Genomic DNA, 22,852 nt, shown 5'->3' with positions numbered 1-22,852 from the left:
ATTATATAGAATCTGTATTGAAACTGATCTGATCTGACATTGAATTTCAGGTTGGCCGATATGATTTGAGATTAATCAGCCCGGATAGGAAGCTGGTATTGCTTCACAAGCAACTCAGAGACGTGGCGAGTTGCGTGCAAGGCATCAAGAACCCCGAGCACTTCGGTTTTATTTGCAAAGAGAATAACGTGGATTTTTTTGTTGGCTACGTATTCAAGTGCCAATCGGAATCCGTTGCAGATGATCTTGTCGCTGGTAAAATGAGTTTCTTATTCTTTATTGATGGCTTCTGCTACGATGAAATAAATCCGGCATTGCAAGGAGAAAGTTCCTATATATATATATATATATATACTTCTCACTTCTTTTTTATTAATTAATATAAGAAATTAAACTTTATATTGGCTAACATTTGGTAATAAATACATTAATCATTTTTCAGTGTCGATTTCAGATAAGGCAGATTCCATCACTAATAGAACACCCTGTATAAACAACTAATAATGTAGAAGTTCCATTATTTCTAATCAAGTACATCTAATCTAACAATATAAAAATACATTGAGATATCAGTTTACTAAAATCAAACAATCTAAAATCATATACGTATTTTTTAGCTATTTCACAAGCGTTTGTTGGAACGTGCGAAGTTTCAAGGAAAGACCGATATTCCGTGTTTTCATGCGAACACTGCCCCATGTATTGGTATAACAAGTTATGCCAGGAAATCGAAGGTAATTTACGAGTATACTTATGTCTTGTCTCCCTTTAATTTCCAACAAAATTATGGGACGAGTAAGAAGTTAGCATGTTCTCCTGCGGATTTTAGGACAGAATGACAGGAGGACCCAGAATATAATTTTTTCGCGGATGGAAATGCTGCCGGAGGACGAGCAAGAAATCGTCGTTAGTAAATACAAAAGTGCTGAGGCCGCCGGCGGTACAGGGACATCTTTACGCGAGCAAAATCAATTTTTAATAAGACTGTTGCGTGCTCATTGCGAGACGAAACAGGCTAGGCACGTTCATGACACAGCCGAGAATAGGTAAGATTTCTTTTAAGAAAAAGTTTCTTGAAATGTTTATTAAAAATACAATTTTTACTTATGTTAACAATTCAATCTAATCTATAATATATTTCAGGAGTGAATTTCTTAATCAATACCTAGGCGTAGGTGTCGGAAGCACAATATTCATGAAAGCGAAACGCTCGCTTACAAATAGTTTTGATAACCTCATAAAGAGAAAGGGTTCGCGGGATGACCTTGGACTTGGACATTTAAAAGATATAAGCCACCTCAACACTGTGATACAAAAAAGCGGTAGCCAAAGCCCCGATATGTCGCGACAACCGTCCATGGCAGATATTTCGCCGGATTCTAGTAGACCCAAATCTTTAAGGGTTTCACCTGAACAGCAATTGACTGTAAATACTGGACCAAAGAGTTCTATGATGGATATGTATGTATAATTTTTGACAGTATGTAGTTTATAATTACAACTTGAATTTGTTTTATTATTTTTATGATATTCTTTAATAGATTCCTGAAGGTAGGAAATTCACCAAAAATGTCTCCAACTGAGACAGATGGAAACAATTCGGTACAGTCAAATGGCTCATGGAGACAAGCTATATTGAATCGAGTTGTAACTCCCAATAAAGATCACGAAAAAGAAAGCGATAAAACAGGAAATATTGGCGTCATCAAATCGCCCCAGGCGACGGCGACGCGCAGAACGAAACAAGAATTAAGGGATCTGTGGAAGAAAGCTATCAATCAGCAGGTGATACTTATACGAATGGAGAAGGAGAACGCGAGGCTTAGAGGTAATATAATGCAATATTTAATAATATACTATTTAATATCCTTTTCTGAATAATAGAGAAATACTTCTTTCAACTTGTACATAAAAATGTACTTAATTTCAGTTCGTCAAGAAGAAGCGACTGTTAAGAGAATAAAATTGGAGTACGATGAACTTAGCACTTGTGGCCGCGAGTTAATGGAAGTATGGGACCTTTTAGTAAGCAAAGAGTCGAGGATCTCTACAAAATGTGATAATCAAATGCTTTTACATGCTATTAAACAAGGTAAGTGATCATAAAAATTTTAATATCAAGATATTTTTAGATATAATGACTTAACGATTTAATAATTATTCATATTGGTACAGGTGTACCAAAAGGCAAAAGAGGAGAAGTATGGCAATTTTTGGCCGAACAATTTTGCTTGAAGCAACCTCCAATAGACACGCGCGACTTCCCTAATTACAATATACCATACGATTTGCTTTTGAAACAGCTTACGTCCCAGCAACATGCAATTTTAATAGATTTAGGACGAACATTTCCAAACCACCCGTATTTCAGTTCACCTCTAGGACCTGGACAATTAGCTTTGTTCAATTTGCTGAAAGCTTACTCGCTTCTGGACCATGAAGTTGGTTATTGTCAAGGTCTCAGTTTCGTAGCTGGCATTCTTCTTTTACACGTAAGTTTAAATATTTTTAATTTTTGTTATTTTATTAATTAGTATTTAATTTTTATTAATAAGCATCTTTTTCTTAAAATATCGTTTATTGTTAATAGATGTCAGAAGATATAGCGTTTTTCCTTCTACGACACTTAATGTTTCGAAGAGGCCTAAGGAAATTGTATCTTCCTGATATGGCAGCTTTACAATTGTACCTGTATCAATTATCCAGGTTGTTGCACGATAGATTGCCTGCGATTTATAATCATTTTGACAAACATGAGGTTTCGCCCACATTATACGCTGCACCATGGTTGCTAACTTTATTTGCCAGTCAATTTCCACTTGGTTTTGTGACTAGAGTTTTTGGTAAGTACAACAAGATGAATACAAATTTATACACACGTATTTATTTTTACAGTTTCAGGTATTTATTTTTTATATTTATTTTTATAGATTTACTTTTCTTGGAAAGTACTGAGGTACTTTTCAGGGTAGCTATGGCGTTGTTAGAAGAGCACCAAGATCAATTATTAATGTGTGACAGTTTTGAAGAAATTATGGAATATCTCAAAGTATGAAAAATTCTTTTTTTTTAAATGAAGCTCTCGGATATAACTATAATACCTATGTTCCTTAATTTTTGTTAATTATAGACGCGCGTACCAGCTGTAGATAAAGAAATTCTGGACCGTGTTATGAAACGCGTGTTTTATCCGGATCAAGAGATTACGAAGCAATTGAACGAATATAGAGTGGAATACCAGGTGTTACAGGAAGAAATGATATCAATGAAACCGCAAATGGAAAATCTAGAGAAGTTAAAAGTACTTAACAAGCAACTTACGCAAGAAGTCGGTCAGCTCAATGGACAACTTGAAGTAAGATCTTTAAACATTAATCTTGCTTAAAAACCATAAGGTTTTACTGTTTCTAAAATTAAATAAATATAATTATAATCACAGATTACTATGAACGACTTGCACCGTTTGGAGACAGCAAGATCTATGCAGCAATCGACCCTGCACAAACTTGAATCTCAGAATCGCAGTCTAGAAGTGACTGTTGCCACATTGGGCGCATTTATACAACAACTATCTGAAACTCGCCCAGACATCGAATTTCCTGGTGAAGTTCGTCGAATAATCGCTCAGTTAAGCATCGCTGAGAAACGAAGAAGCACACCCAATAGATTGTACTCCCTAAAAGTGCTCGAGGATAATAATAAAATGGGAATGATCAAGAGTAACTCCGCAGGAAGAGAATCTCAAAATTTGTTAAAAAATAATAACGTAATGGATACTCCGTACCCTTTAAAATCCACGTTGAGCCAACCAAACTTGGCTACAAAACTGGAGAGAGTCTCGTCGTTCTTCTCAAACTCGCATAATCATATTCAGAAGCAACGAGCGCAATTGGCCGCTCTTAGGAATGAGTATGCGAATGAGCAAGGTATTAGAAATGACGAAAACGATCCAAAAACCGTCAATATAGATATTCGGATCACTGATACGGTAAATTCAACCGAAGAGCAAAACATGGTGCAAGACGATAATCACTTGAAGATCCAACAAGTCAATTTGGAGAAATCGAGTTCGCTGCCATTAAATTCTAAAATGAAGTTAAAGTCGTCGAAATCGGCTTATGAGTTAGGATCTGTTCAAAAAGTACCAATTACGAAATTGGAAGTTACAAACGATGATAACGTGGCGAATTTAACTGGAACGATGCATCCTCTGGATACCTGCAGTGATGTGAATTTTAGATATGGAGGAACAACGAAATTGAAGTCGATAAAATCAACAAGGTTATCGAGCCCAAGCGGCCAAGATGAAGGTATGAGCAAAAACGCTCAGAACCAGAACATAGAGACGTTGAACAGATAACAATTGCTGATGATGTTGCGCTCAAGGAAGATGCCTTGGAAGGTAACTAACTTGAGAAAGGTCTATCCAAAAAGCTAACGGAACAGTATCATAATTCATGTTTTACTTCCACATTTCATGCACGTGTCCTCTCTTGTATACAATTTTTTGATACAACAACAATCAATTTTTATTTTTTAACAAGAGCTCGGTCTACAAGAGGTGGACTGCCGATCAAAATATGCTGAGACTCGCACTTCCCTTTTACTTATACCAATGATTTTAATACCATGCGATAGAGAACAGAAAAGAAGCAAAACTATATATAACAAAGAAGTCAATTTATAATATTTAAAAACTTGACGCGACTTTTGTGTGCGCGTATGCCTGTGTGTGAATGTATCAGTATCAGATATAGTTGAATATGTTCATACGTATATATGTATATACATAAACAAAAAACTTAGAGAAAAATTAGGAAGAATAAGTACAGCAAGTTAATAACTATCAAAAATATTTGAATGTAAGAAAGAGTAAAAAGGAATATTTACGTAAATATAATAAATAAACTGCTGACAAGAAATTTGTTTAAAATGACAGTAACATAGAAAATAGTTTCTATTGAATTTTGCGAAGTAACAGAATTGTAGATAATTATAATTTATTGGTGAATATTATTTGGCAAAATACATGTTACTGGCGTAAACTAAATTTCTTAGAATCAAGCAAATAGAAGTCATATCTGTATCAAAATGTACATTAGATTATTACAAAATTGATAGGAATTCATTTAAGAAATAAATATTGAATTAAAGGAATAAACGTTGTTTGTTCGATTAATGATATATTTTTTGTTGTTAGTACATAGTTGCCCAAAATTTTTATTTATCAAAATAACAAATTTCAGCGAGCAGTAGCCCTAATAGTAAGTTAACTTAAATTTTTGACAGGATTTCAAAGTTACTCAAAAATTCTTAGCTAACAATATAAAATATACCGCTGCCTTAATTTAAAAAAGTATTTTCAAATAATAGTTTTAATAATAATTTTCTAAACAATATATTTAAAAGATTACTGTTTTTAGTTACGAAGAATTCCTATTACTTTTGTATAAATCATCGAGAGAAGTGCCAAACTTTCTAGAAAAGAAAACAAATTTTTTTAAATTGTATATAACTAGTAGAGAGGAAGTTTTCTAAAACATATATTGAGATGTAACTGTATCGTGTATATTCGAGACATATTTATAAGATGTAATTTATATAATTATTGTGCACTATGTAAGATTCGAGAAATTATCAAGTATTATTACTATTTTTGCACAAAGAAAAGCCTTGTGATATCAGGGATACTATATACTATGTACTATAATCAATGCCGTTCAACCTTCTCATAAAGAGAAATCATTTTTTAAATACGAAATAATGACGTTGATATTTTGTAAAAATACTCAAATTGATATCAGTAGCGAATCATGCTGTCATCATAATTGATCAAGACTTCTTTCATTTAGCAAGCCCATAAATATTTTTAATCTCATAATAATATATTGTACTAAATAAAAAGCAAAAAGATAAAAACAGACAATGTTCAGTACGTTTGTACAGTAATTATTAGAAAGGATAAAATATTTTGTAGTACCGGAATTTCTACCTTCCGAATAGCAATTTGTACAAGTAGATAATTAGGAACTTTAATCGTAAATTGTGATGAATAATTAAGAAGTAATGTTAAAATATTTATAGCTTTTATGCACATGTTACTGTTAGCATATAGAAATCGTATTATTCTAATGTCGATATAAATAAGATATAATTGTGAACATCGTTTGTTCCCTACACTTAATTTTATTGTGATAGCAGTCAATTTATTTGATTAAAAACTAAGATGAAATATTTTAAGTATATAAAGTATCATTATCGAAAAAAACTGTGACAAAATATGAGTTTATACTGTTTTATATATACCGAGAGAATGTAAGTAATTTTCTCTGGTAACTGTATCGATATGTACATATATTGAAGATTTCATATATCAATTGAGCATATCTGACTTATAATGTAAGCAAAGCCTTACAAACTTGTCTGTAAAATATAAACACAATATTTCAATCATATCATACGCGAAAATTAAAATTGTAATGTTCCCGTATAACAGAACCTTAAAAATAAAATAAATAATTATATTATTTAAAAAACTAATGATCTTTTCAATTAAAAAAGAAAAGGGTCCAAGAAAGATTAGTTGTCTTTGTAAACTCACAAATGTTATTTTATTATCGTGTAAGTAGATTAACAAATTAAAGGAAAAATGTGCAAGTATTCACTTTCCAATGTACTATTCTGCTGAAAAAGTGTACTGACAAGGGATTTTTCTCTGCCACAATATTATATACAGTTCTTACAGAAATTAGCTTTAACTTAATGCTTTGACTTCGATATGCTAGTCCTGAAAAAAATATTCATAAGTATTACGAAATTAACTTTTAATTAATATCTACTAGAGTAATATAAAATTGCTTTACGTTTGCATTTGTTTGCTTCCACTGAGTACTATATATGGCGACTGAGTTTCTTTTTGTTTTGCTTGTAATAAATTAAGTGTTCCTAGAGGGGTATCTGTAGATGACATTCGTTTCATTAAAACTTCTTGTTCTGCTTTTTTCATTCGTTTCTCAACCTATAAATTATGAAGTTATGTTTAGTATCCACTTTGCAGTTTAAAAAGGAAAGAGAGTTTTAGATAGGATAATAAATAAGTTGACCTTATTTTTTCCTGGACCTTTCCCATGAAATTTATGTGAGAGATATCGGAAAGCTTCCTTTGCACTTAAAACATGACCATCGTCATCGATGTATTCCAGCTTGACATTTGGTTTGAAACCATCCTTCTCTTTGAATTCTGACGTTGGACCATTGAAACGATCCCTTCTACCAAATTTATCATCGTCTCTAAAAAAACAAAGATAAAAACAAATAACAATAAACTTCGTTCAAGTGTAAAAATTGATTGTAGCTCATGGAATTCGGTGTTTCGAAATTTACGTTACCGCGAACAAAAAAATGATTAAATTTCAAAGATACATTACATTATGCGATTAAATTAATACGAATCTAAACAAGTCGATATTAACTATCGTAATCAATAATATATTCTTATCAAAGATATACTTAAGTTTAACTAATTATATGTATATGTATGTATTAAATTATTTGTTATTACTTGCTCAAAGAAGATTAACTTTTATAACATATTTGATAAAACGTATAACCATAAATGTGAAAAAGGATTTCAGTTCAAACCAAGATTGTATAAAGTCCGTATCCTAAAGGTTATTTTATTACCCATATTTAAACATGCATGTATAGAATGCAATAATACAAAATTATACTGTGATGTGTATATAGTAGATGAACTTTTTTTCTTGCTAATTATATTAATGCAATTTCAATCCATACTTGGACTTGTCTAGAACGCTCGTACAGATCTCGCTTGGTACAGTAGAATCGCATAATATAAACATACCTCTATCAATCCTACTCTCTTCTTAGGCCTTTCATCATCTCCAACAAAGTAGTTAATCTCGTTGCGGTAGCAGATCATCCATTTTCCGAGCACCGAAATCTGAGCTCTCTATTTACGACTGTTAACTAACAGTTTGAAATTCACTAGAGACTCGTCTAACAAGGTTCGTTGGTATGCATTCAATAGAAGAATATTTCTCACATTTGTTTCTCTTTCCAAATATGTAAGAAAGCTTCTTGTATTGAATGATAGTTGTTCCATACATACCCATAAGTCTTGTCCTCTATCGAGTAATTCTGAGCTTGTAGATGTGCGAAACGAGACGCAGATGGTCTACTACTATCTTCTTTTTGCAAATAACCTTTGCTCATAGCAAGTTTTAACGCTCCACCTACGCCATGTCCGAGCGAAGGTTCTGCATCTAAAATCGCGGCTTCCATTGCTACTGGTTCTGATGTACTTTCATCTGTTCATAAAATATAAAAGATTATACACAATGTAAAAGATCAAACAATCTGCTTGGATGTTAGAAATACCTAGGTGCACGGTATTCCATGCGCCACGGCCATCATCTTCATCCTCGTTTGCAGGAGGTTCCTCTTTGACTCCGTCCATTTCAAAGTCCTGCATTTTTTATTAAAAAAAGAAGGAAAGGAAGGAAAAGGAGATTAGATAATACCATTTCAACAGAAATATAGTAATAAAACATTCAATACCATCAACTCCTGTCCATTTTCTTCTCTATTTCCAGCAAGACCATAAGTAGGAATGTCTCCTAGTGTTCTACAAAATTCTGCAGTGGCGTTAAGAACAATATTTCCAGATTGACTCTCTTCAGAACCCATAGACTCCTGTTTTATAGTTTCAACAACTTTTTCGATATTTGATAATTGGGATTCTTTTAGTTTTTGAGCCTTCTTCAATGCTAATTGTAATTCCAACTCTTTGTCATCTTCTTCCAATTTTATTCCACTGAGATCTTCAGTGGGAGCTTGAGGATGAAGAAAAATTGGCTTATGTATTTTTAAACAGTACAATAGTAATATAACAGTATAAATAATTAATATAATTAATAGTAATAATTAACGGTACATAATACGCATAATAATAATTAACAGTACAACAGAGGTTCAAATGCTAAAAAGTAATTATAATCTTTAAAAAAAATATACTAAATACCTCCCAAATCATCTACGTCCAAAACATCGTTTTCTTTTACGTCCTCGGTTTTTTTGGCTCTCCTACTTCCAAGATCTCGAAGATAATCATTGTCTTCAGGAATTAAATCTTCTGCTTTTAATTTCTTTCTAATCTTTCGAACCTAAAATAATATGACAAAATATTGAGCTTGTGCATTATGTAAGACATAGCATAAAATCTTGATTTCACAGGATTACCTTTTTCTTTGGCTTCTTAAATTTCGCAAGTTCTTCTTCATTATAATACTCACTAGCTAGTTTTGGCTCTGTTAATTGTAATGATTCTAATCGTTTATTGGCTAAACGTTGTTTGACGTAGTCAAGTTTGTTCTGTTTCATGTCTTTGATGTTATTAATTCCCAGTGTGAAAGTGTCTTTTTTCGTTCCTCCAATCTCTTCGTCATATTTTTCCAGAATTGTTTTCTTCGGGAAACCGAATTCATCGAAGTTATCGTCATCGTATGCATCGTAACCAGGCTTCTTCGTTTTATTGAAAATATTACGTTGATAACGTTCCTCGTCAGTTATATTTACGTTAACAAGCACATCTTCGCCTTCTTCTAGCACTTGTCGATCTTTTAGCGTTAAGATAAGTGTTTTGCCTTCTTCAAATTTCTCCTGTTAAATATCATTCAATTGCTATAATTTTTAAAAATATAGATAAATGTAGGTACTTACAATATTGTGCTCCACTTTGAGACCCTTTAAATTTTTTTCAGTATAAGCCGTATTACGTGCAGCATGAATTTCTTCTTTAACCAAATTTCCAATTCCAAATTCTTCATCTAACTGATCTAACATTTTTGCCTAGCATGAAAATAGAAAAGATCAAAACATTAATTATAAATATGCTAACTGAGTAATATACATTTGGAACACTTTGAAAATACCCTTTCTTCTGCTTTTTTCTTCTCTTCCTCTAAACGTCTGGTCTTATCAATCCAATTTCTGGTATCATCATCAGATTCGCATTCTCCTAAACTTTTTACTTTAGCTAAATTAGCCTCAATTAGTCTCTTCTGTTTCTGAGTGCCAATCTTTTCTTTTAATTTTTGGGTCTTTAACTTTTCGTTAACATCAGGAGCAGGCTTGTGATAAAACTCTCCCAAGTCATCCTTAATCTTATTCGGATCATCTTTTGGTCCACTATCAACTTCTAATGGTTTTAAACCTAACTTTGCTCTTAACTTGTTAGTTTCTTCAATCGATAGAGAGGTTTGTGTTCCACCGCCTTTGCTTGGCGAAGGGCTGTGCTGCTTAGAAATTTCAGGAGGTGGAGGCGTTGACGGATGTGAAGACTTAGAAATTTTTGGGGGTGGAGGTGCATTAACTATTTCAACTGAAATAAAATAAACGCAGTATTAACTGATATTAACTATCGTATGCTCATCATAGTAAATGCTTATGTACCTATGCAAAGTATATATTATTATTTGCTTTGATTCCCTCCAAATTACTTAATCTTGTACTTGAAATTGATAAATATGTTTCTGCGCAGACGAAACACGATATTATTTTCGAAACGATGACAAGGAGAAATAACAGAGATAAATGAAAAGTATTTTAGCTTATCTAACCGCTCGTAAATAATTACATTTTTGAAGCGGTGCGCGCGTAGTTAATTTTTTTACTAAAACACGCGACATTGAGAAAAGCCACTGTGCAACGTATTCGTATAATTTAAAAATAATGAATCAGATAATAACCATCACTATCATAATCCTTGCGTTCTTTTCTTCTATGCTTTTTGTGATGCCTGTGCTTTTCCGATTTCTCGCGCTCAGGCGTGTAGCTTCGTGAACGGCTACGGTGACGCTTCTTCTTAGCGTCCCGACTCTTCTCGGTCTTGTGTCGTTTATTCGAGCCCATTTTCAATCTTTTTAGTTACACGTACACCGTGTGATACACCGTTTTTCTTAAATTTTTCTAAAATTTACTATTTATTCGGCTCTAATTTGTCAATTCCTACTACCATCCACCATTTTTTCAATGCGCACTTCAAATGACAATACTATGCGAAGTGTGATGTAAATATTACCAACCATGTTTAGGAAAACCTAAAATATTTTCAGAAACAATTGTGTATCCAGCTTAAAAACCCGTTTCAATAATGGCGTTTTAAATTTTATGAAATATTTATTCTTTAGCTTATATTATTATACATAGGATTTAAATATCGGTTGAGATTTGTTTTTCAAGCTATAAAGAGTTTAAATTTTCGCTGAAGACATTCGCACGTGCGCAGTCCGCCATACATCAGCTTACGCATTTGAACAACAGGGAACGTTCAGTAATGTAATTTAATTCTAAATGCTTGGTTGTTATGAAAAATTAAAATTTCTATCTATATCGGTTTCTTTTATGATCTCTGTATCAATCCTTATATCGACCTGTATATAGGATTGTCTTTTTCATTTCTATATTCGCAAAAAAAATATGCAAATATATATTCTTAAAAAAGCATTCATAATCGTGAAATCTAGGAAAGTATAATTGTGAGAAAAATTTGTATATAAACTTGAGAAGAAACAGTCTAAGACCGATATGAGGATTGATATAGTATATTATTTATTATATCATTTACTATATTAAATTTGGTATTATTTAACAGTAATTTCATATGATTATCAAAATTTGATGCTATAAAATAAAAGTACGTGTTCATACTTTTTGTATGCACTGCATTCATTAACATTCTTTATTTTCGGTACCTGCGTACAACTATGTATATAAATTAAAAGTACTTAATTTTGTCCCAAAAATATTAAAATTATTAAAACAGATTCGTAATTGTATTCATGATCTATCAAGGCGCATACGCAAGAAATATTCGCTTGCATAATAAACTAGTAATTTTGTTTTTTTCATGATGGTTATAGTGGTGATTATAATGCAATATAACCTTGGTATTCTGACGTTTGGAAATTTGACGGCGGTGTTATTGTAAAAATGTAATGCGTTGTAAATAATTAATTTTCTTCGTTTTTCGCGTAGGGGAAAAATAAATACGTTTCGACGGAATGCGTAATGTGATATTTAAGCTAGATTACTTTTGCAATCATTTATTTTTAGCACAACAAGAATTTCTTAATAGACAAATCTTTCTCCTCGTTAACTATATTATTTTACAAGCGCATAAACACAGGTATAATATCTTGCAATATATTCATAAATATTTTAAGCGTTATATTACACGATTATAATAATAAATAGCATAATATGAATATTATCTTATGTAAATTTTTCCACGATCTCTTAGATTATGTATATGATAAATAATTTATTAATTATTGATTTAAATATGTGTAAGTCATAGAAATTTATGATGATCTTTTTCACCTATTTATTTTTTTTACTGTATTATATTTACATTTTTATGGAATTAGAAATTTGATAGATATAAAATCTTGTATATCTTTAAAAATTTAATAATTACATTATCTTTGTAGGTACTAATTAAGTTTGAAATTTATAAAAATATATATTGTACTGTCTTCTGGTACTATATGATAATATTTTTAATAAAATCTCTTTAGAGAATTTAATGTAATATTTTATATTTCAGGTAGTATTAAGATTACCAGTTACCATAAATATAATGATTGCAGAAATAGGCACAGAGGGCTTTCAGCCAATGACAAGTTTTACTGAAGAAAGGCTATTTAAGTTACAATGTTTGATTAAAGCAACAGAGATACAACACAGTGCACAATGTGAATATGGAAAAAGATTATTTTTAGCATTTACAACAGGAAATGCTGACATTTTTTTGTATTATAAGAAAGATTCAGTATCTACTGCAGTAATTAAAAGAATACCTTGGTTCCAAGGATCTCACAAACAAATCTCAGCTCTATGTTTTCATTCTATGGGATCATGGTTGCTCACTACAAGTGTTGATGGATCTGTATATATAATCCCTGCTCTATACTTCGTAGATGAAAATTGCGAGAAGGACAAAAGATGGACTAGTGATGATATAACTTCTTTTCCTTCTATTAGTTCACAGTCATCCCATTCAAAGTACATATCATAATTGAATTTGTAATGAAACATAATCATGAGTTAATGTTTCACTTATTATATTTTTATAATTTAAAATTTCTAGGCCTACTGCAATTGTATGGTGGCAAAGTATAGTAATACCAGCTGAAATTGGTATTATTGGAACTGAGTATGGAGAGATTATATTTATAAATCTTGAAACTGGCCATCAAACAAATGTCACACAAATCAAAGGGAATATTGCCAGTTTGCATATTTGTCGCGATCAAAGTAATGATATTGTATCTCTTCTGATAACAAGCCAATCCAGAGAACAGTGGAGATTACTTTTGGAGCAGCGTACATACAGTTGTTTGCATCATTTAGAGAATGGGGAATCATATAATACGTTGCATACAAATGATAACATGTATGATAATACCAAGATATTTGCTTCTACTAGATCCAGATTGCAAGGACTTAAACAGTTGTCTGTGGAAAAAATTGCAATTCTTAGACAAAAGTTAATAGAAACAAAAAATCAGACATTAGGAGAAAATTTACAATATCATGGTTTGTATATACACATAAAATTCAATAATTATTTAATTTTGTTATAGGCCATTAATGAGAATAATTTAACTTTTAACTACCTTTTTACTAATTTTACAGATATTACGAGCAATAGAAATACACAAAATATAACTATTAATTCTGACTCTTCTACAGAGGTAAATCAGAATCAGATAACACCAGAAGCAATGTCAAAAGATGTATTTCTAATGTCTCAGTTAGATAGGGATGGACAACAATTCTATACATGTTACCATTCTATTACAAATCAGATATTGGTATAGTAATATTTTATTAATTCTTAGTTATAATAATAAATATAATATAGAAATGATTTTAAAATTGCAGGTATATGGACCTAATTTTACTACTGTACCTTTATCAGCGCATAAAGTATTTGAATCATGTCGAAATGTTTTATTAACTCAGCGATTTTTTTTTATTACTGACGTCAGTCAACGTGTAATATATGTAATATCAGACAGATTATCCGAAACTCGTAAGAGTGATAATGGCAAATTTAATCCAGAGTGTATTGTTGGTCATTTTTCTTTGGTGAATAGTAAAGAAGTTATACGTGCAGTGTACAGAGCTATTGATTGTACAAATAGTGCACCAACAACACTTTCTGAAGAAATTAAACATAAATACACGTTACCAAAGGGAGTAAGAGATATTAAAATCGAATTACCTCATGTGGATACTTGTATAGTTGTAACAAATCATTCTGTATATAAAATTGTTTTAAGGTCAGTGTTATATCCTTATTATATCTTATTAATTTCATCAAAATTCACAATAATCATATCGTTTTCATTTGCAGGAAATCAATATTATCAATTTTTATGGAACTAGTATTAAAAAATAATGAACTTGAAAAAGCAGCAAAGTTGGCTATAGTACTCGGTATTAATGCACAACAATTATTAGAGCAAGCTGGTGATATACTTTTAACTAATAAAGAATTTCCACGTGCTGTAGCTTGCTATAAATTGTCTAAAGTAAATATAAGAAAGATGTTAACATTGTTTCCTCATTTAAATTTGTCTATAATTTTTATGATTACTGTTTTTTCAGTGTAGAATAATGAAGAGTATGTTAAAATTTGCTTCTGTTGGTTATACAGCGGATTTATTACGTTGTCTTACACATTGTTTAACTTCCCCGGTTATTAGCGAAATGCCTGTTGCACCAAGAATACATCTTTCTAACTTATGTGTTCTCTCTTTTATCGAACGAACGCTTCGAGCTTCATCTCAAAAGTCCAAGGCTATATATAAAGAATTTTTGTAAGCATTTAACTAAAACTCGTTCAGATATGACTTATACAAATTTTATGAAGAAAATATTCAATAAAAATCATTTGGATTTTAGGTATTTCTTATCTACAAATTCTTTTTACGATGAATTGTTAGCAGTTAATATCGCTGGACAGACGTGTCTGTGGGAAGTGTTACATCATTTAGCAACACAGAAGGGCCTTTATGGACAAATGTTAGATATTCTTATGAGGACAATACATACTTTCAGCACAAGCAATTTCCAACCAACACCATGTAATACATAATTATAATTACAATATAGTTTAAAGATAGTTATGTAATTATTCATAAAACAATTTTTTTAGATGGTTTGTTGATATGTATAAGTGAACCAAGTCTAATGCAAGCAATGTTAGTCTATCCTGAGTTAGCTAGAAGTCATATGTCATTTATTCTTGATAATCTTCAAGACTCTCAAATTTTTGTACTTCAGGTAGGATTTAAATTGTGTTTATGGCATAAATACGTTAATAGCATATAATATAATATAAAAATAATTAATGGAAATATTTTTATTGTGTTTTAGAGATTAGTAACACTATACGATCCAACGAATCCAGTAATAAGACCTAGGGTAGTGCGATGCCGATTACGTCATAGAACTACTTCGCACAGTTCTCAATCTAGTCAATGTGATTCTATAGATCTCGTGGAAAATGTATGTATAATTAATTTATTATTCAATTAACTCATTCGTTTATTCATATAATTATCATCTATTTCTTTTTCTTATGTAGGATGAGGCTGATACACTCATAGAAGAAATTATAGAAACTTTTTTACTAATTTTACTGACTTTGATTTGTAAAAAATCTATTTTACATCAAGAATCTATTACATGTAACATTGAATTATTAGAATTTAAGAAGGTAATTATCACATAAACTGCATAGTATTTCATGTTAAATAGATAATCATATATTTATATAATTTAAACTAGGATCATAGAAATACTAATTCTGGTGCTGATTTCAAAAGAAGACCATTATGTGCTGGATTTTCTCATGTTGCTCTTATTAGGAACGGAAATGTTTATACATGGGGGAGTTCTGTGCATGGATGTTTGGGTAAATATACATGCAATTAAAGACATATTTTTTTATAGCCTTTGTATGTATTATACTTATATTAATTATTATTAGGAATTGGTCCATCTGTATTGAGATATGGTTCACCTCAAGCTATAACTTTTTTCTGGCTTATGGAAGTTGAGGTTCTCAGTGTATCTTGCGGTCACTGTCATACTCTGGCAGTAACTAATAACGGCGTTTACGCGTGGGGTTCAAGTCAGTTTGGTCAACTAGGTCTGGGGAAAGTTTTACAATGTTCAACCCCTGAATTGATCACTTCTTTGGCTCAAGAAGTCATTATTGATGCTGTAGCTGGACAATACCATTCAGTAGCATTGACTGCAGATGGTAGAGTTTTCACATGGGGTTGGGGTGTTCATGGCCAATTGGGTCATGGTAATACTGACAAAAAAATGACTCCCACGTTAGTTACGTCTTTACTTGGTACCGTTATACGTTACATTACTGCCGGTCATGCACATACATTAGCTCTTTCAACAGAGGGTATCGTGTATGCATTTGGTTGTAATATTTTTGGACAATTGGGTGTGGGTAGTAATGTTAAGAGTTCAGTGCCAATGAAAGTTTCGTTATCAGAAAGAATAACTCTTATCACAACTGGATATTTTCACAATGTAGGTAAAAAAGTTTATTGGATTATGATCATTTATCATATTAAAGTAAATAAAAGAAAAGATTACACATGTTTGCTAATGACATTATTTTTTGTTAGCTTGCTGTTAGTTATACAAATAAGTTATATATATGGGGAGCTAGTCCCCAAGTTCTCCGATTGCAAGCACAAACGCAAAAACGAACTCGAATATTGGAACAACGAGACTTGAAGCAGTTTGAAAATATTGACGAGTTCGAAAAAGTCACGGATTCTGCAAACATGAATGATACAAATGAAGAAGTCTTAGAAAATAATGCACAAAATAGAAATGTACAATCAAAAGCATGCGGTATTAGTACAGAATCGCGAAAAAAATTAGATAACAGTTGTTTAAAAAGTGTAAACGTCGGGTCCCTTGAAGAAGCTCAAACACATTTAAAACCAACCATTGTAGATACGAGTTTAGTCAAAGGGGATATCATCCGGGTTAGTTGGAAGATTCTCTTTAACAAGATTATTATTTTATCGTATTTTATCGTTCTTTTTTTTTATTTTGACATTTTTTTCTATATTTAAATTTTATAACACATCTATTAATAATAATGTAACAGATATCGGCTGGTTGCCATCACAATGCTCTCATAACGAAGGATGGATCGCTTTATATGTGGGGCAGAAATTTGGATGGTCAGATAGGCAATGGTAGCAGACGGGAAGTGCCGATTCCTACGCCACTGTGTTACAATCCTGCTTCGATTTTTGCACAAGTACCACCAAGGCATAATGCTTACAAACGAGTGGAAGAGGAACAAGATTTAAACGACGATGTAAAGAATTCTGCGGTGAACGAGAAAAATGGAAATGTACATGATGAAGCCAGATCATTCCAGGCAGAAAGTAGTAAATCCAAGGAAAAAATAAACCCTATAATTAAAACTGTTGCAATTCACTGCGGATACGATTATACAGTCGCTATTCAACCAGGTATCTAAACTTCATAATATGTTGTGCTGACGAATGTTAAAAAGAGCTTGAAGAAAATAAGTTTTATTTTTATAGTACAAAATTTAGCTTCATTATCCCCTTATGCTTCTAGATGTAGACTTTTTAATTAGTTTAAAGTTAATTAGTTTAAGTGATTATTCTTGTTAAATAGTTTCAGGTTCTGCTATCAACAATATTTTCATTTTTCGCTGTATTCTCTTTCAGGAGGTACAGTTCTAGCTTGGGGTAATAATAGTAGAGCACAATTAGGTCGGCTTCCTGCAAAAGATGCACGTGACACCGACGATAAGCTTGTGTTGATTAAAAAGCGAGTTGTACGGCTCCCTCACGCATCGCATGTAGCTTTGGACGTGCCTAGTCAAGTTCCTAATATTCCCGCTCCCATTATTTCTTATCAAAGTTATGATATACCCTCTCTGGCGGGTATAATTCGTCCTTTAAGCGTTATCGAAAAATCACCAGGAGAATTGACGCTACATTATGCATTAGAATATTTCTCTGGTTTATATGATTCCTCAAGAATTATAGAGAAGGTTGGTTTTTTACTATCTTACATAATTTTTAAAAGAATCAACTAAAACTTATAGTTCTATAGCGATATATTAATACAAATTTTGTATAATTAATAATTTTATATCTATATTTTTAGTGTGTCGAGTTGGGAAACTATCAAGCTTGCTCAAAAATAGCTATGCTACAGCATAATATTTCCGATGCGTTTTCGTATCAATTGAAAATTTTACATGTATTGAGTCTGCAATCTTGCTCAAAAGTGAAGTCTGAAAATTTGCGCGAAAAGACAGAACGAAAGTCTTTGGATGAGTCTAATTTAAAGAAGTCTTCATCAGCACATCACGTTAGAAAAAACACTGAACTTTTTAACAAACAGATAGAGAAGAATCTGATTGATTCTGTAAAAGATTGCGCCGCTAGGAACAAAATGAAAATTCCTGCAAGCAAATCATTGAATAGTCTGCAAACGCTTCAACAAGAACTATACACATTCGATTGTCAGGGTGGCTTAGAAGAACTGTGCAGAGATATTAAATGTGAAAATGCACCTATGGGGATTTTCGGGGATAGTTTCGATTCTGACACTAGTTCTGATTCGGAGGAATGGTTGGAAAGTCTTATTTTCAAGGAAAACCAATTACCAAGGCAAAAAAAAGCAGAGACATCCACTAAAGATAGTTCTTCTCCTCCTTCTACTCCTATGAAGGAAGGTATAGATCAGTTGCCCAAAAGCAACGGGACATTTTATGAAAAGAAAATTGCTCGATCTCGGCAGAATAATATAACCAATGAAGCTATAAAAGTTATTAAGTTTTTCTTGAATGAAATGGAAAACGAAGTGGACACTATCAAGTGTAAAATGTTACAAGATGCACTGGAGTTCTGGATTAAACACGATTTACCGATACAAAGTATAGAGAATATATTTTTGGAACACATTCAATCGATCTTTTATCCCCTTGGATTGCTGTTATTCTGGTAAATTTATTATATTTATTTATTGTACGTTTTTAAATAACGTCGTCATAATCATAAAATATTTTTGCAGCCAAGAGATCATGGATAAATATTTGGATATAAATAAAAATAATAGCGAAGCTAAAAACTTTATTGCAATTAACTGTTTTTCTCTTAAGTTTTGTCTTCAAGTATGTTCCATGTTATTACATCATATCGATCAAAGTAAGCAATCTTACGTTTTAAAATATCATATTGAATATAAATACTTTATACTAAATTATTATCTATTTATCTTAGGCCAACCTATGCCTGAGTTCATTAAACTATTATCTTCCTTAATGGCTGACCAATTTGGACCGCCATTGACTGGATATCCAGGCTCAAGTGGAAATAATACTCCAAAAGAAATGATGGAAGGAGTTATAAGCACTGTGTCTTCTAATATTCATGACTCCAAATCTTTTGTACACATTAAGGTAGATTATAAAATTATAGTACATTTATTTTATTAAAATATTGCTTAAATTAACAATTATTTTTATAAACATTTATTTATGAAATCAGGATCCGGATGCAGTATATCGATTTCTCGAGGCTGAAGAAGATACAATGATATTCACGTGTGGACATCATTTTCCATTAGCTACATATAAAACCGAAGTAATTCCAACGATGGAAACCGAATTACTGGGATCCGAATCATTAGTTCTTCCACATACAGCCCAGTACTTAGGAAAAATGTTATCTCAGACTACTAAGCCGGAAATACTATGTCCTTTGTGTATACCGAGAGCATTGGAAACATTGGCGAAGAAACATGGTGGGTGAGAAGTATGTACCTGACATTTTATTTTAACGAAAAAGAACAAAATGACAGAAAAAGGTGACATATAACTTTTTCTTAGAATCTTAACGAACTCTAAAATTGTACACGTGAAAGAGTGAACTTTTAAATTAATTTTAATGAACTAAAACATTAAACCAACACTGAAATGTAGTTAATGTAAATTAAAATAACAATTACGTTTAAATTTATTGACAACACTTGCCATCGCAATTGCGTTATATTCAATAAACATTACAAAGCACTGCAAACAACTAAAGCTCTCTATATCTTTGAAATTATATTTTTTAGATTATCTATAGATATAGATAATTCTACATAGACATCATTATAGTGCACTATATGTTTCATTACTTGAGAACATGCATCTTGTCCAATATCAGGAGGATTATTTCATTATGCACTTTAAAATTGAACATATTCACTGAAACTAGATACATATTATGTGTTCATGAATTGTCAAGTGATATTTCAAATACTTTACTAAAATCATCATGAATTAACAAGGGATAACATTAAGTATTAACATTTTGAGTATACACATTTAAATTTGTGAATCTCAGAAAATTAAAAAAGATGTAGTGAAATATATCATTTTCAATTAATATTCAACATCCAGTCAGCACTATATTTTAAAAGATAAGTTAGAGATTCAAATACAACGATGTAACGTGAGGAATAGCGAACCAGAAATGATTTCCTTTTTGGACTTTGTTTATGAAACGATTTTATCTCAGATTGTACAAATTTTAGAATTGATATTTTACAAGCATTGTTTTTTATGAATATGATAATAATATTGTTAGTGAATTTTAATTTATACTGCTTGAAATATTCCTTTTAGCAGATTTTACATTTTATTTGAGAACTAATTGCTTATCATTATCTGTTATATCTTATTACACTTTTAACTTTTAATTCAACTGAAAGATCCAGATATTGTGTTGTAAAATACATAAACGGCTATAAAAAAATATGTCAATAAGATATGAAATTTATTAACACTTTCGTGATCGATGGCACGATACTACGTATTTTTCCTTTTTTTTGTTTCATGATTTTATCAGACCTCAGGGGATACCCTTTCTACAATTTTCGTAAGAGAGAGAAGGGGTAGATATATGCATAACAGAGTTGAATGAGAAATGAATCAATGCGGGCGCGAAAGTGTTAATATATTTGTTAACCAAATAATACTTACTGTGAAGCCATAGTATAGAATTGTACAGTAGTTATAGAAACATTGTAAAATATATAAAGAAAAAAAAGGAGATAAGATTAGGAAATGGACACAGCTATTATCTGTGCAATCTTATAAAATTGGTGCAAAGTGTTAAGGACTGATGAAAAATGTATTGATCTAGTCTTCGAAGTATATGCCAGAATATATTAGTTGATCTTAGAAGTGGGAAAAAATAGATCATTAATAAAAAAGATATACATATATATATATCATGTGATTCTTTGTGAACTTAAGTTGATTAGATGATCAATGTATTGACATTGTAAACGTGTAGATCTTGTACATAGAAAATTGTTTATAAAGTTAGAAGCTTTTGGTTACAGATGAAGCAAATTCATAGACATATTCTGTTGTATTTTTTAAAGTAGAATTGCATGGAAGTGGAAAATAATACTTGCGTATGCGAGGAAACTTTTCCATTATCATTTTAGTGACCAATATAAATGAAGGTTTAGAAATTAATTAATGCAAATTGTGGAATAAAATGAATATTCTTTATTGTTAAAATTATATTATTAAATTGTAGAGCTAAATGAAGGTGTAAAATTATAATAGCACAAAATGAATAAAATAAATAGTATATGTATGTACATCCAATTTCTCGCACAAAATAATGTAAGTTAGAAGTAATAAAAAATTAATTATTGACATGCAAAAGAATTACTCACAGATATACATTGTGTTGAGTCATTCATTATCATTCAAAAAAGTATTTAAATAGTGATCAGTCTCATTAAGAAGAAAATAAGTAAGTTTAAAGATTTCGTAACAAAATGATAAAGAGAAGTAGAAATACTTGTGAAGTGATCTTTAATATTCTTTGGCGAATTTTTAATACTTCCCTTATATTTAAAAATTATAAATACCTTCATTTAGTTCACAGGAAATATTTTTTTATCAGACATTTTACTAATTTCCTAAATGTGATATTAAACAAAATTTATATTACTTATTTTAGATGCTTGAAATTGTTGTTTTTATTTTTCCTTTCATAGAAAATTTAAAATTGTAAATAAGGAAACAGTATACGTATCATTTAAGAAAGTGCAATATTTTAAGCAAAAATAACATTGAATAATATCTAAATCCTTCTTTTACAAAATTTACGTATTTAACACGTGTGATACCTTTTTCTATTAGCTATTCTTTTTAAATTGTATAATATATTTGAAAGCATATAATATATGTATAGTATATATTATATTCTCGACATATAGGTCTCCAACTTATTTCTCGATACTTAACATACGGGTATAATGTTATTAAAATAATAATCAAGAAACTTAAACAAAATTTCTTAAAGATAATCTATTCTATACAAAATATATAGATTATGTTTTTCTTCATGTAAATTGCATTATTCTTTATCCATATTAAACATATAGTATGTATATGGCATACCGATTGAAATAAATTGTTTATTTAAGTTCCAACAAGAAATATCGATACATTTCTTTTGCGTAAGTTATATTAAATTCAATATACAGTATGAAATTGTTCTTAAAGTTCTAATTCTATGTATGTGAACAGCTGCAATATTCTTGTAATATACATCCGAATGTATAATTTTGAATGTCTTATACATATATGAATTATGAAGTCTTTCACTGATAGTATTTAAATAATTAAAATATTGGATCACAATAAATGCAATTAAAA

The 22,852-nt window shown here is 30.9% G+C and overlaps 3 protein-coding genes and 2 long non-coding RNA genes across 8 annotated transcripts in view; 3 read left to right on the top strand and 2 right to left on the bottom strand.

The window, feature by feature from the left end:
* LOC100745485 (TBC1 domain family member 1) overlaps window positions 1–6,252 on the top strand; it is a 39,188-nt gene extending 32,936 nt beyond the window's left edge. For 2 of the 3 annotated variants that reach the window (XM_012380973.3, XM_012380974.3), the window contains exons 5-15: window positions 51–255; window positions 618–734; window positions 830–1,046; window positions 1,144–1,461; window positions 1,542–1,828; window positions 1,931–2,092; window positions 2,176–2,492; window positions 2,591–2,843; window positions 2,931–3,049; window positions 3,131–3,355; window positions 3,440–6,250. In XM_012380973.3, the coding sequence (XP_012236396.1) occupies window positions 51–255; window positions 618–734; window positions 830–1,046; window positions 1,144–1,461; window positions 1,542–1,828; window positions 1,931–2,092; window positions 2,176–2,492; window positions 2,591–2,843; window positions 2,931–3,049; window positions 3,131–3,355; window positions 3,440–4,360 (3,141 nt within the window). In that variant the 3' untranslated portion in view covers window positions 4,361–6,250. Of the gene's footprint in view, window positions 1–50; window positions 256–617; window positions 735–829; window positions 1,047–1,143; window positions 1,462–1,541; window positions 1,829–1,930; window positions 2,093–2,175; window positions 2,493–2,590; window positions 2,844–2,930; window positions 3,050–3,130; window positions 3,356–3,439 lie in introns of all 3 variants that reach the window. The other variant, XM_003486475.4, reaches the window with a different exon arrangement.
* Window positions 209–21,634, bottom strand: LOC117151216. The gene is made up of 2 exons (XR_004460975.1): window positions 21,392–21,634; window positions 209–357 (listed from the first exon to the last, which is right to left on the bottom strand). It is a non-coding gene; the product is annotated as an uncharacterized LOC117151216 (long non-coding RNA).
* Window positions 6,593–11,071, bottom strand: LOC100745363 (U4/U6.U5 tri-snRNP-associated protein 1). 2 transcript variants are annotated; one of them, XM_003486474.4, is made up of 11 exons: window positions 10,770–11,071; window positions 9,954–10,402; window positions 9,742–9,870; window positions 9,262–9,681; window positions 9,044–9,185; window positions 8,581–8,855; window positions 8,401–8,488; window positions 8,132–8,330; window positions 7,104–7,290; window positions 6,864–7,018; window positions 6,593–6,787 (listed from the first exon to the last, which is right to left on the bottom strand). In XM_003486474.4, exons 1-11 carry the CDS (start codon window positions 10,930–10,932, stop codon window positions 6,760–6,762), a joined length of 2,235 nt encoding a protein of 744 aa, XP_003486522.1. In that variant the 5' UTR covers window positions 10,933–11,071; the 3' UTR covers window positions 6,593–6,759. The 2 variants fall into 2 exon arrangements, 1 of the variants encoding a protein (XP_003486522.1); XR_001101984.3 differs by lacking the exon at window positions 6,593–6,787 and adding an exon at window positions 7,865–7,989 and having other exon boundaries at window positions 6,879–7,018.
* LOC117151218 lies at window positions 7,297–21,887 on the top strand. Its single transcript, XR_004460978.1, has 2 exons — window positions 7,297–7,535; window positions 21,386–21,887. It is a non-coding gene; the product is annotated as an uncharacterized LOC117151218 (long non-coding RNA).
* On the top strand, window positions 11,977–20,625 carry LOC100745121. Its single transcript, XM_012381008.3, has 20 exons — window positions 11,977–12,208; window positions 12,629–13,086; window positions 13,172–13,620; window positions 13,720–13,898; window positions 13,969–14,369; window positions 14,444–14,621; window positions 14,698–14,909; window positions 14,995–15,176; window positions 15,248–15,375; window positions 15,469–15,600; window positions 15,680–15,811; window positions 15,883–16,009; window positions 16,085–16,647; window positions 16,746–17,114; window positions 17,240–17,612; window positions 17,838–18,166; window positions 18,283–19,124; window positions 19,195–19,328; window positions 19,404–19,582; window positions 19,671–20,625. The coding sequence occupies exons 2-20, from the start codon at window positions 12,662–12,664 to the stop codon at window positions 19,932–19,934; spliced, it is 5,598 nt and encodes a 1,865-aa protein (XP_012236431.1). The 5' UTR covers window positions 11,977–12,208; window positions 12,629–12,661; the 3' UTR covers window positions 19,935–20,625.
* Window positions 21,888–22,852: the final 965 nt, after the last annotated feature.

This window comes from Bombus impatiens, unplaced genomic scaffold, assembly GCF_000188095.3.
Source record: "Bombus impatiens unplaced genomic scaffold, BIMP_2.2 scf_0114, whole genome shotgun sequence".
In the NCBI taxonomy this organism is placed as follows: domain Eukaryota; kingdom Metazoa; phylum Arthropoda; class Insecta; order Hymenoptera; family Apidae; genus Bombus; species Bombus impatiens.
Note: the sequence above shows the minus strand (reverse complement) of the source record. Positions and strands in the feature narration are given on the sequence as shown.

Coding starts and splice junctions, on each gene's coding strand:
- LOC100745363 (XM_003486474.4), bottom strand. CDS start 10,932: ATGGGCTCGAATAAACGACACAAGACCGAGAAGAGTCGGGACGCTAAG. Junction 10,403..10,769: donor CAAGGATTATGATAGTGATG/GTTATTATCTGA, acceptor ATTTTATTTCAG/TTGAAATAGTTAATGCACCT. Junction 8,489..8,580: donor AAAATGGACAGGAGTTGATG/GTATTGAATGTT, acceptor TAAAAAATGCAG/GACTTTGAAATGGACGGAGT.
- LOC100745121 (XM_012381008.3), top strand. CDS start 12,662: ATGATTGCAGAAATAGGCACAGAGGGCTTTCAGCCAATGACAAGTTTT. Junction 13,087..13,171: donor TCACAGTCATCCCATTCAAA/GTACATATCATA, acceptor TAAAATTTCTAG/GCCTACTGCAATTGTATGGT. Junction 13,899..13,968: donor CTATTACAAATCAGATATTG/GTATAGTAATAT, acceptor TTAAAATTGCAG/GTATATGGACCTAATTTTAC.